General features: G+C 36.3%; 2 protein-coding genes across 5 annotated transcripts; one reads left to right on the top strand and one right to left on the bottom strand.

Moving 5' to 3' along the window:
* Positions 1-238: 238 nt before the first annotated feature.
* Positions 239-973, top strand: LOC133850363 (uncharacterized). Its single transcript, XM_062286432.1, has one exon. The coding sequence runs from the start codon at positions 418-420 to the stop codon at positions 877-879; it is 462 nt and encodes a 153-aa protein (XP_062142416.1). The 5' UTR covers positions 239-417; the 3' UTR covers positions 880-973.
* Positions 974-1184: 211 nt separating this feature from the next.
* On the bottom strand, positions 1185-11508 carry LOC133839928 (putative leucine-rich repeat-containing protein DDB_G0290503). 4 transcript variants are annotated; one of them, XM_062271581.1, is made up of 12 exons: positions 10939-11456; positions 10560-10883; positions 10261-10419; positions 8900-9172; positions 8606-8837; positions 8441-8541; positions 7592-7729; positions 2698-2854; positions 2428-2633; positions 2101-2369; positions 1728-2025; positions 1185-1549 (listed from the first exon to the last, which is right to left on the bottom strand). In XM_062271581.1, exons 1-12 carry the CDS (start codon positions 11242-11244, stop codon positions 1382-1384), a joined length of 2631 nt encoding a protein of 876 aa, XP_062127565.1. In that variant the 5' UTR covers positions 11245-11456; the 3' UTR covers positions 1185-1381. The 4 variants fall into 4 exon arrangements, with proteins under 4 accessions (XP_062127565.1, XP_062127572.1, XP_062127580.1 ...); XM_062271588.1 differs by having other exon boundaries at positions 1530-1660; positions 10939-11476; XM_062271596.1 differs by lacking the exon at positions 1185-1549 and having other exon boundaries at positions 1852-2025; positions 2090-2369; positions 10939-11471.
* Between the last annotated feature and the right edge of the window lie 2001 nt (positions 11509-13509).

The following is a 13509-nucleotide window of genomic DNA, read 5'->3' as shown; positions in this document are numbered from 1 at the left end:
CCATTTGCGCAATTAGAAATAAATATTCAAATCAAGCATGCAACAGTCGCACGAACAGTGTGACCATGCACTGCATTTCAAAACACAGCAAGGGCCCACAGCTGCGGTTCATGTCTTGGCTAAACAGCTGTTGCGTGCGAACCCACAGTACAGCAGAGTGAGACCAACTTTCATGGTGGTTACCGGTGAGTTCGCATTTTAATATATTTCCTCGACATTATTTTAGTAGTTGTGCCTTGGTCACATTCCATCGCAGGAGTTAAACAAAACAGCTGTAATAAGAAAGCTTCTTTTTTAAGAAGCTAGTCTGAATTCATTTAAAAGAATATAATTTTATTCAATAATAAATGAATATATAATATTACTTGGCCGCTAAAACTTCAATATTGCCGTCGATGCATTATCACCTCTAACAAAATGCAACCGCAAGCCAAAGCGGGCGCCAAAAGCCCAGCGTCCGTGGCCAAAATTGAGGAATTCATCAATGACCGGCTTAAGGAGGATCTCAAACAGCTGGAGATATGTCTCAATCGGTACAACGAGGACATTATGGAATATGTGCAGCTGAAGAACACACTACAAACCTTTGACGAGCACATGCCCGATGGCTACAAGACACAGGTCAACATTGGCAGCAATATTTTTATGCAAGCGCGCGTCAAGCAAATGGACAAAATACTCGTGAATGTGGGCAAGGAAGTGTATCTGGAAATGAGCATGGATGAGGCCATAAAGTTTAGTGATGTGCGCATTAAAATATTAACAAAACAGGCGGACGTGGTGCGAGATGAGAGCGTAAAGAAGCGAACACTTATTAAATTGGCACTGCTTGCAATTGCTGAGCAAGAAAAGTTGCTGCAAGACGAGAGCAAGAAGTGAAGGATCGAAAGCAAGATAGCTGCCAGGGAGAGAAGAGATGTAGTAGTGTTGGAAAACGAGAGTAGCTAAGTAAATAAAATAGTATGTTATCTAATTGCAGTTGTACTTTATCAGAAGATGAAATGGAACGTGATTGCGCATTATATTATTTTTAAATGCCGGTTAAGTTTTGTTCAGAGCGGAATAATTCATTGCTGTCATATGTCTCTATGAATACGCTATCCGTTAGAGGGTGTAAATTAACAACACTGATAATCAAATGTCACGTGTACTTCCCCGTCTTAAAATTCAAATTACTGATACCATTTCGACAAAGCACATATAATTAATTTTATTCGCTACAGTTTACAACTTTCAATTTACAATGATTGGCCGAATGTGTATTTAGGAGAGAGAACAAGTAGAAATTACAATAGGAAATGGACAGGGGATGAGAGAATGTTGTATTACTTGTAAAGTTTTGTGCTATATACTTAGTGTAAATGTATGAATGTATAAATTATTATTGTATACAAGCATTTGTGGACAATGTCAACTCCTGCAACTGCTGGATGGGACTCGGATTCGCTGGTAGAGAGTGTGGAGACGGCGATGGAGGCGTTTGAATCATTCGAACCTGTTCGGTGAGCCGCTTCGAGGTGGTGCGCATGAGGATCAAACGATTTGCCATCTGCGGGTTGAGTTGTAAATTCAATTAGCAGGCGGTTAGATAAACTTTACGTCAAGGAATTGGAGTTGGAGTCGTAGACGGGAAGTACGTGGTGGGAGGATGAGGGGGCCGCTGATGAATGATAGTTGATAGTTGGAATTGGTGTTGGAGTTGAGGGAATTGTTGAATGATGACTCACTTCCTCTTGCACCTTCTGCCCCCTGACAACAACATCGGAGAGTGCGCCACCCGAGGGCAGCCTCATGTTGACCGCCCTCTTGACGCGTCGCATCTCCGCTTCGATCACCGCATAGTCGCCAAAAAGCAACTTGTACTCCTCGCTGAGGCGTAGATTCTCCTCCAGCAACCTGTTGACGTGTTCCTCGGCACCCCGAATGCACATGCGCATTGCCTCATCCGATCTTTTCTGAGCATCCTTCCACTTGCGGAACGTGTCTATGATCAGTTGCTGCTGCTCAGCGATGAGCGTCTGCTTTCTGCAAGTTGGCCAAGAAGTTATACAAATCTTTCAGGAATCTGCAATATCGAGAGCTATCGTACCGCATACGTACTTCAGCTTTTGCTGCATCTGTTTGCACTCACAGGACATCGCCTGCATTTGCAGTGATATCTCCTCGTTGGCATGGCACAAACGATCCACGGTGTCCTTGTGCTGTCGCTCCTCCTGCTTCAGATGAATGTGCATATCTCGGAGCAGCGTACGGGACTTTTCCAGCTCCTGTTGACGGGATCTCAGCTGATCGGTCATCGCTCGCTCACGTCCTGTGCTTCTCGCTTCCTTCTCCTTCAGTCCAACGATCTCCTCACGCAGCAGTTTACGCTAAAATTTGAAAATAATTAACAAGTATTCTCTAGTTAGAATTTAAAGCGTTACTCACCTCCGTTTTGAGATCCTCTTGGGTTCTTTCTACATCACTGAGTCGATCCAGCAGGTTTTGAGCGTCCTTTTTCGCTCGTCTCAGCTCCTTGCTCTGATCATCCTTTGCATTGAGCAGATGCTCATAGTTGCTACACAGCTTATGACGTTCCTCCTCTTGTTGCTTTAATAATGCTGCTATTTCACTTATTTTTTGCGCCTGCTCAGCTGTAATAGAGAAACTTATTAGGTTTCAAGATAAAATTCCGGAAATATAGTTTCTGGTACTTACTATTTCTCTGTTTGAGCGAGTAGATTTCGTCTTTGAGGCGATTTGTTTCTGTGGCATCAACATAACCTTCCATCACACTGCGCAGCTGCGTGATTTGACCTTCCCGATCCTCGAGGGCGCATTTTAGACTGTGGATTTGACCTATCAAGCGTTCATTCTGTGAAGGCAAGAAAACAAGTTTAGGAAAGGATATAATATAAAAGCTTAGATATAATTAAAAATGAAAACATATAACATAGATTAAGAAGGATATAATCCGAAATATAATTCAAGTTAATGATAGAAATTCTCGTTCTACGAATAACGTTGCGTAGTTTTCGATTAAAGCACTGGTTTAAGTTGATTAATGGAACTTTTGAAAAGCTCATTAATTAAATTTGCTTTCATTTTTAGTTAGTACTATTTTAAATCATTTTTGGTATTTCTAAACCTAATACTACAGACATTTCAAATAAAAGAATATATTTGCTATAAAAGGTCCTCAAATTGTTTTTAAGCTTGAAGGTTTTGGCTCTACTGCAATAAGGAATTGTATACTTCATATTAATAATATAATCTTTTATGGGAAAATAATTCAATGAAAATAATACTCAAGAAATAATGAATAATCTAATGTATCTTTTTACTACATTTAAAAATTTTCTTGAACTTGAAATCTCTTAAGAAGATGACAAACTTTACACTGAATGGAAAGAATCTCCAAATTATAATTCTAATTTCTTGTTTCTTGCAACAACAAACAAAAATTCCTTATAGATGTTTTCAAAAATGAATACTTGTAATTCCAGCTCCGATGTGGCAGTGAGTGGCGACTCTAAGAGTCTTTGTTCGGATTCCTCATTCTGTTGTAGTTGTTGCAGGTGTTGTTGCTGTTGCTGCTGCACTTGTTCCGTGAGCTCCTCGAGATCCCGCTGGAACTCGACAATGATGCTCAGATAATTGTCTCGCGTCGCCTGAAGCATCTCGGATTGTGTCTGACACTGGAGCAGCGAGTGCTCCAACTGCTGGCGATGCGGACAATCCTCGCTGATGTTAGTCTTGATGAGGAATAACACAAAAATTCAGGACACATCAATTTGAATGAAGGCTCTTCATGCTTACCATGTCAATCTGTTGTAGTTGTTGTTGTCACTGTTATTTTGTGTTGTGTCTAGCCTCGATGTCAATTGAGCGATATCAGACCGAACCCAGACACAACTCAGCTGTCTGTAGCTGTCAGAATATATGATGATATTTTGTTTGTTTACTTTCGTGATTATTATTGGACTTGGATTGTTTGTGGTGTCAAATGATTTTTGCTTTGCGGGGGCTTTCGTGTCGATATCGAATTGCATCGCTGGCTCAAAATATTTATAACTACCGCGTATTTTGCCTTCATTACCATATTTCATTTCATTTCATTTCAATAATATCGCTATTAAAACTTTGTCACGAGAATGAAAAGCAAATCGCAAAGCCACCCGAAAGGTGGCAAAAGTTTCAGGTTTCACAGTATAGATTGGTGTTGTTGTTAGTCTGGTTTCAATAGTTTTATAGATATGTATTATTATTATTATTATTATTATTATATTTCGACGTTGCCTTTCGATTCTCACTGTTTTGACACGATTTTGTCGACTTGGGCATGAAATTATATCGTTTAACTGTCTTGAAGTTGCGGTGTAAAGCAACTAAAGCGTGGCTGCGTGCTCTTAAAACATCTCTTAAAGGTCTATTATCATAGCCAGCGTGGAATTTCCGGGCTGAAAATCAATAATGAACGAATAATACTTTTGATAAACTTTGATTTGCAAGTTCATAAAGTTTTGGCTATTAGATTAAATTCCGGGTTTTGAGTTATCGCAGAATTTTAAGATTTAAGCTTCGATTTAAAGCATATGCAAAAGATTTTATATATTTTACGTTGACAATTCTTCACTTTATTTATTTAATTTTACAATCAAATCTTTGGTAGAGTTTTCGATTAAAGCTCTGATTCAAGTTTATTGAAGAAGCTTTTGAAAAGCTCAGTAAAATCCTCTGATTTCATAAGCTATAGTTGATTTAAATTCTTTTCCGTGTGACTGCAATCAAATCTTCGCTTTAAGTTGATTAAATGAGCTTTTTCAAGCTAAGTAAAACGCGCTGATTAACTTTGCGTTACTTTTTAGATCATTCTATAGATGATTTAATTGTTAATTCTTGTTTTTTTTTTTTAAATTAAATCGCTGTATCAAGTTGATTAAAGGAACGTTTTAAAAGCTCATTAAAAAGCGATGATTAAATAAGCTTTACATGTTTATTCTCTTTTCCGTAAGATGTCAGTTAAATCTTTTTGACTAAAGTTGATTAAATGAGCTTTTGTTAAGCTGAGTAAAATGCGCTGATTAAATTAGCTTTAATTTTTGATTTAAATTCTTTTCTGTGGGGTTATAATTTAATCGTTTGCAATTTTCAATTAAAGTCCTTGTTCAAGCTGATTAAAAAGCTCATTAAAATGTGCTTTAATTTTTTGTTTATACTTTTTAAAACACTTTCAATATCTCCAATTTATTTTCTCTTTTCTTTTATTCAAGCTTCACTGAGTTTTGTTCTCCGTCGTCACTTTTGTACCGCATTCACTCGGGATAATTTAATAATCACAAGTTTGACAGGATATTAGCGTTGCTCCTTTCATGCAGCTGTCAACAGCTTGTAGATGAGTTGATTTACGCCTTTAAGAAGTCACTTTGGCGCCACTTGAAAACAATTTGCACTTTTTATTTATTTAATTTTTGGGCACAACTTTTTGTTGTAGTTGTTTTGTCAGCCTTCAGTTGAAAGGATAAACTTTTGGCTAATTGCACGACGAAGTGCCTCGGCGTATCCTTTTGTGAGCGAGTTTGCCGAGTTCGCGTCCGTCACGTTGGCTTGCCACCTTGGAAATATTATCGCCTTGGCGAGACACTTGACGTGTGGGGCGCCTGTTCCGCCTGTTCCAATTTCTTGACGAAGTCGTCGTCCTCTAGAGGGACGAAGTGTTCCTCCTTCTCAGTTCTCTACGGTTTTGTGTTGTGGGTGCAACTAATTAAGGCACGTAAATTGTTTGTTTTATGTCTTGATTTTATGTTGCGAGCGCAATGGCAACACCGTTCCTGATTATTATATTCAGCGATTTCATATAGTATTGGCACAACTGTGTTTCCGTTTCTGCTCCGAAGACTTTGATTTGTTTCACACGAATAAATAGCAACGTCGTCGACGAGGACGAGTCCCGACTCCTCTTTTTTTTTCTTTTTTTTTTGTGTTTGACTCCCCCAAATCTTCAGCCCACTTCGCATATCGCGTGTCGATTGTGGGTAAATAAATAACACGAAACCTATTTCCGCTCCCAGCCGAGGTTCCTGAGGTGGTTCCTTCTCCTCCTTCTTCTCCTCCTCCTCCTCTTTCAGTGGGAGGTCGAGTCTAGAGTTCACAACTCGAGCACAATTGCAGTTGAACCCAAGCGACGCGATTTGTACTTGTCGAATGTACACAAACAAATTCAGTGCGCGTCGACAGCTTTGCGATTTATTTTTCAAAACAAAATAAATATATATATATAAGTGTGTATCTGTCGATTGGTATATACATATATATATTGATGTATATAAATCAGGAACTCGACCTGTCGACGGCAACCTGAAGCGTATATAACAACAACATCAGCGATGGCGATGGATGACTTTAACCCTCGACAAATGCACTTCTCGCGAGGGTCAACGAAACAAGTTCAAAACTGTCAAAAAATCTTGAATTTATGAATTTGTTTTCAATAAATTTGTATTTCAAATATTTCTACATTCATTTTTACAATTAAAACTTACTTGTAAAATATTTTTATATTCGCCAACTGGATTAGCGAAAACAAAACGAAATTTAAAGAAGTCTAAATGAATTATATTAATTATAACCTAATGTATCAAATATTTTACAAATATTTTTCATTGCTTAACACGAATTAATTTTCATTTGATTCTTATTTAAAATAAGTCTGAAAATCGTTGATATTTTATGGAAACATCTAATTCTTCAATTCAATTCTGAACTAGTTATATATATAAAACATTTTTCGAGGTTTAACACGACTTCATTTTCAATTGATTCTTATTTTCAATATCATAATGAAGTTCGCGATTCAACATGAATTCATTTCTTATCAGTTGATATTGAAATAAGTCTTAATTATATAAGTTTATAATCAAGTTTGTAAGGAACTTATTTAGCTAAAATTGCAGGTTCTAAACATCTATTAACTTTACAAGTTATTCACAATTTATAGACTTAAAATTATACATATTTATGGCAGCTCAGATACTTTTATAAATCAATAGGAAGATATCAATTTTTGAGCTATACAATTTTGTATCCCATCAAATTTTCCTTTGTGCCACACTTTGAGAACTATGATGACAGCCTTCGCTTTGGGGCATGCAGCTTGCATGTGTAGTGCAAATATATTGTGGCAGAGGAATGTGGAATATATTATATATTTACCAGCAATAGATTTGAATGTACACATCATATATAAAATGTTTTGTGTAAATAGTAATAGAACTAGACTCGATTTTGGCGGGAACTGGCTGATAAATAGACCTAGTACTCGCATATTTCAAAGTACTTGGAATGCAGTTGGCTTCGACCTCTGGCAACTTGGGCTAAACTAACTTAAACTATGCTTAAGTTTCTGCTTGACAAAGATATCTAGTCAAAAGTTGTGGTGGAAGTTTTTGTTGTTGTTGTTGTTGTTATCGGTGTTTTGGTGTCGTTGTCTTTTCCTTTGTCGCTGGGCTAAATTTATCAAAAAATAATTTGCGATAAGGTTTTTTATGATATCGTAAGTTAAATAGATATATAGATAGATGGTTTGATTGATAGCTTTGCAGTTGAAACTCACATTCTGACAGAGTTCCTCCATCACTTTGCTATTCTCCATTTCAGTCAGCTTTTCGTGCATATCCAAGATGGCCAAACAGAAAGGATTATTGCTCGATGAATCTTCATATAGTTCCTCATAGGTGAAGCTAGAGCGACGCTACAGAGAAAGAAATTTATTTAAATTAATTTAGGATTCCATTCTTACTTTACTTGTTTGTTTACTTTAGTAATTTTATTAGTTTTCGGCTATTAACTATGCAAAATTTATAATTTAAAGAGTTGCATATCAAATGAAAAACCAAAAATATACCAAATGCTATATTTGGTATATATATACAATAGAAATTCTGGTATATTTTAAATACGAGACCTTGTCAATGTACTATAAATAGCCTTTGGTATATTTTTAGTATTTTTGTGATATACTTATTTGGTATATTTCAAATACCACACTGTTTTGTAAAATTATTTAGGATTCCAAAATTTATATTTTAAATAGTTTTAAATCAAATGAAACACCAAAAATATACCAAATATTATATTTGGTATATTTATACAGTAGAAATTTTGGCATATTTTAAATACGAGACTTCATCAATATACTATAAATAACATTTGGTATATTTTTAGTATTTTTTGGTATATTTCAAATACCACACTATTTTGCTTTTATTCACAATGACTAGCGTGTATTCACAGTCGAGCACACTTTAGCTTTCTACTTGTTAAACATTTCTTCAATTGTAAAATTATCATATTTTAAAATTTTAATAGGTTTTGGAAGTAACTTCTATAATTACTAAAACTTTTAGAAGCACAAACCTGTAATAACTAAAGTAATTACAAATTTAAAGATTCTTAAACTCACCAGCTTGGAGAAGAGATCTGCAATTTCTTTTAATGCCTGACAGTTTTTCTGATTTACCGAACGTTCTGCCTCGTAGGAAAATTGTAATTCCAGCAATTGAACTAGGCACAAAATGAAATCTCTGTTAAAAGATATATCATTAATATTCAATTATATTTAACGCACCTCTATATTGAGTTTCCAATTGTTGTATTCTGACATTGAGCTGTTTTTTGCCATCGACAATCGATTGCACATGTCGACGAAATTTATCCACAAGCTGAGCATCGCCTTCGTCGCTGATAATCTCAGTGTTGGCGGCAATCGGAGCTTCAAGTTCTTCTAGATTCCGTTCCAAGTTTCTTAGCTGACTACGTAAAGCATCCAAGTTATTCTGGGTTGTAGTGCGATCTAAGCTCTGTAAATTTAAATTAAGAAATTGTGAAGAAAACTAAATAGGGATAAAATTTCTTCACTTACAATTCTTTCGAAGAAGCAGGAGAGCAGCTTGCGATGGTGATCGATGGCTTGTAGATCGTTTTTGCTGACCAAATCGATGAACTCGGTGAGTTCAATGTTCAGCATGCGAAGCAGTTCACTCGTCTGTTGATCCTTTTGGTTGAGACTCTCGAATAGGCAGCTCGATGATTCCAAGTCCAAATTCGCACAGGAATCGATGGCTGCCAAACGTTCGTTACTGACATTTTGCGTGTCCATTGACATTTTGCTCACACAATCTTGTAATTCCATTAGCTAAAAGAAAAAAGTGGATTACTAATTTTATTTGATATTCAGTAAAGAAATTTGTCTTAAAAATATATAAAAATGTTTTAAATGACAATAAAAACTTTAAGTTTTAAAGAAATTTCTGTTAGAAAGGAATTGTATATAAAATTTGCTATAATAACAATATTGTAACCATATTTTTCATTATCTCATGGCAATAGCTTAATCTTTTTTAAAAGAATGTAAAAATTAGGTCTCCAGCATCTTTTAATATCTGCAAATTCTCTAAGAAAATATTTGTAATAAGAATAGTTAAAAAGAAATCCGAAACTTGGAATTAATATCTACAATTTCTTTATAAAAATCTTCGAATAGGTCATTGAGATAATAGAATTTAAGGAATTCTCAAAAAATAAATCTTAAACTTTTAATTGATACCTGCACATTCTTTATGGAAATATCTGATATATATCTTTGAGATAATAAAATTTGTAGAATACTTACAAACTCTTATTGAAAATATCTGAATATGTTTTTAAGATAATGGTATTTAAAGCATACTGCTATATACAAATTGTTTATAAAAAAAATCAGACATTATCTTTGGAGGTAATGAAATAAAAATAATTCTTAAAAAGACTTCTTAAATCAAGAAGAACAGATGCCTATAAAATAGTCTAATATTGAAATGGATTTTTTCTTTAAATCAAAAACCTCTTGATTTAAACTTTTTGTAATTCTTCTAAATGTTGTATGCGAAATATCTTTTATAATGTCTAAGGTTTAGAAAAAAGAGTAAGGTACTCTCACTTATAAACAGATGCTTATAAACAATCTAATAGTGGAATACATTTTGCTTTAAATCAAATGAGTTTATAAAGTGTGTTAGAAATGTGATAGAAGTAGGGACTCTCACTTTCTGGTAGATTATACAGAATTTTCTATCGCATATAAACAATCTAATAATATTGGAATACATTTTTCATTAAATCGAATGAAGCTCGAATTAACTTTTTAACTTATTAACTTTTTCTGAACCCACGAATAGATACTCTCTATTTTTCTAATAAAATATCTTTCTGAATGGTTTGGGAAGTAGAAGTAGGAACTCTTACTCGCTGATTTAGTTGAGCTATGCATTTGTCCTTGAGGATTAGCTTCTGTCGTGCCGTTTGCACAATTTCGTCCATGCCCTTGAGCTGTTCCTGCAGCTGACACACTTCATCGTGTTTGGCAGCCACTTCGTTGGCCAGGGATTGCATGCACTTGGTGACCTGCAATGAAATGAAGCAAACACAAAAATAAAGAACATTAAACTAATTTATTAAACAAAGTCAACAACAAACATCACAAGCAATAAAAAACATAAATGCGATACGAATTAACTTGAGTGAAGGTGTCTCAAGCTACGTACCTTCTCGGCTTCGCTTTCCAGGGGCTGACAATGACATTCCTGCAATCCTAACAGCTGATTAAGGGTCATGGTCTCCAGGCAGATGTCGTTGGTGTTCCATTTGTTGTGGTGATACGCTTCCTGCACCAGCTTGATGATGGCACAAATGTCCTTTCTCAATCGTCGATTCTCATCTAGCGTTTGCTGCTGTTCACCGCGACGATCTTGAAAAGCATTCATGATCTTCTTGAAGACGTCCATTTCAAGAGCGCTCATGTTGCCAAAGAGCAGATAGTTCACATGCAGCAGATGATCCACCCAATCTTGAAGAGTGACCAAGCGAAGCTGGCAAAGAGAAGGAGATATAGAATAATCCTTTTTTAGTGCTTCATTCAATTACCTCCGAGTCTCCCCCGGCTTCGGTGTCGATGGACTCGAGTCGCTTGAGGAACATTTCATTCATTTCGAAATTCATTTTCGCTCCATCGCCGCAAATGCCGCGCAGCTGTTCCACGCTGGCCTTGAAGTTCTCGGTGCTGTGTCCATCCGACTTGGGAGAATTCTTTGTAGCTTCACCAGTTGCTCCTCCGCTGAGATACGTTGGTTGCTGCTCTGTTTGCTTTTTGGTCTTGGCAATGGGCGGCTTTGATGTCGTTAGCCCCATGCTGGTGGCATCCAATTGGAATCCTCCGCGTCGTTGATTCATTACAAAAAGTTAAAGGCGAATGAAAAATTGTTCTTGGAAAAGAATATGAAAATTTGCTCGAAAAATTGAAAAATAGTTGATAGAAAAAAATGAAAACTTTGCTAGTTTGAATTTAAGCCTAGACACGCATTGTGTAATTTAGCCAAACAGTTTCAGGTCAAACGCAAAAGTGAATGCTGGCTAACTCAAGGCACAGCTGATGGATGGAGGCTTGGAGGAGAGTAGAGGAGAAGAAGAGGAGGAGCTGCTGGCCTGCTATGTTCTCGCACTCTCTCTCTCTCTCTGGTTATGTTTTTTTTCCTTTAAGGTCACTCACTTTACACACGCAACCGTTAAACGATGACAACAACAACAGTGTTCAATAATAATAATAAAAACAAATCAAAATTGCAAAATTGATATTTCATTTTCGTTCGTTAGGCGAACCTTGGCAGCGACGTCAGCAGCGACGCTGACTGCGACGGCGACAGCGACAGCGGCGTGTTCATATCTTTTGTTTGTAGTCTTCTGACGTAGTTTTTGTTTATTTTTATATGTAGTATTACGCACACACACACACACGAATACGCATACGCGAATATTTAAACATATATGCGAACGAGCACGAGACAGTTTCGTTTTTCAGTTACGTTTTTTGTTTCAGCTTTTCAGCCCCAGTTCCTCAAAAAATACAACAAAAAAATTCTTGATTCGTTTCGATTTGATTCAAGACCGCGTGCTGAGTTCTGCCCGTTGCGCTTGGAGACCAGACGACAACTGAGCAGCCAACTGAGCGTCACACACACTCCACACTCCACTCCACACACACACTCACACACACACACACATGCTCGAAATATGTGCGTCTGGGGTGCACACGAGCTTCGCGAGCTGCTCGAGCTGCGACGTTACGAGTATGGGCAATATCAGTTTTCTTGCCGCCATTACCCTGTAGCCATCCACCAGAGGGTATGATGGCACTCAGCGCAGTTGAGCAGTAGAACCGCTCTAATCTTAGCTTCTTAGCTAATTCTGAAAATTTCATGACAATCGCATAATATTCAAAAAAGTTATTTACCAATCAAAAGATATTAATATTTGTAAAGTTAGGATCAATCCGAGTATCTTTTACCTTTAAGCAAAGTATTTTACCGTCTGTCCTATAAAGCTGTGCTCTTATCTCAGCATTAACTGAGCTGAGCTGTAAAGCGGCTCTAATTAATCTATTCATCAAACTGTTCCACCTCATATTTCAACAATCTTAAGTTCAATAAGCAAACTATTTTGAAATTTGGTTAAAAAATATTACATTGTTTAAATTCTGATAATCTTATGATGTTGTTATTTAAGCATGATTTACGAATATTTATAATGTTAGTATCAATCCGAGTATCTTTCACTTTAAAACAGAGTATTTCATTGTGTAGCAAGCTAACCTTTAAAGCTGTGCTCTTATTTTTGATAGGTACTCTATTTAGAATAAAGTCATTCACAAATCTTTACTCTTACCTTATAAGTAGCTTTCAAAGCTATAAAATATAGAGGGTATAGAAAGAAGGAGGCGTTTTCGACCCAATAAAGTATATATATAGAAATGATTCTTATGTATTTGGGCAAAAAGGCCTATTTACTAGGGGTCTAAGTTGCTTTGGCTGACAATCTGGTATATTCTGCACTACCACCCCTTTGAATGTAGTACTATATTGATATACCACAAATAGACTTCAGTATATGTTTAGTATTTTACAGTACCGCACTAGTTTGCCACTCGACTGTAGCTTTCTTAATGGCTTTGTTTTATTTGCAAATATTTTTTAAGTTTTAGTAGAGTAGAGAAGATAACATTTCATTACAACTCAAATAATTAAATAGCCAAACAATAAGTGACACTACTGTAAAGTTTCAAATATCTATAATTTCCTAAATTATAAAATTGTTATCATATAAAGATATCAATACTAATTTTTATTGCCCTTAACCAAATGTTTTCTTATTTTAATTTAAATATTTAAGTTCTTTCCTATATCAAATTTTTATATTTCAAATGTAAGAGACTTATGCAGAGTATCTACTAGTCGAGATCTCAAGCTCAAATGTGTGTTCGCTTGGTGCTTTCGAGAGAGCAGCAGCTTGTTCTGGTTGCTCTCTATGGCTGCGCTTGGGACTTAGGCCTGGCCTTATCAGTGCGTCAGATCGAATCGATGCGGATCGTCATCTCCATCTCCATTGCCATCGCCATCGCCAACGCGATCGGCGTCAGCATCTGAATCTCAACCTGAATCGTCT

Source organism: Drosophila sulfurigaster, chromosome 2L (assembly GCF_023558435.1).
Source record: "Drosophila sulfurigaster albostrigata strain 15112-1811.04 chromosome 2L, ASM2355843v2, whole genome shotgun sequence".
Lineage (NCBI taxonomy): Eukaryota > Metazoa > Arthropoda > Insecta > Diptera > Drosophilidae > Drosophila > Drosophila sulfurigaster.
Note: the sequence above shows the minus strand (reverse complement) of the source record. Positions and strands in the feature narration are given on the sequence as shown.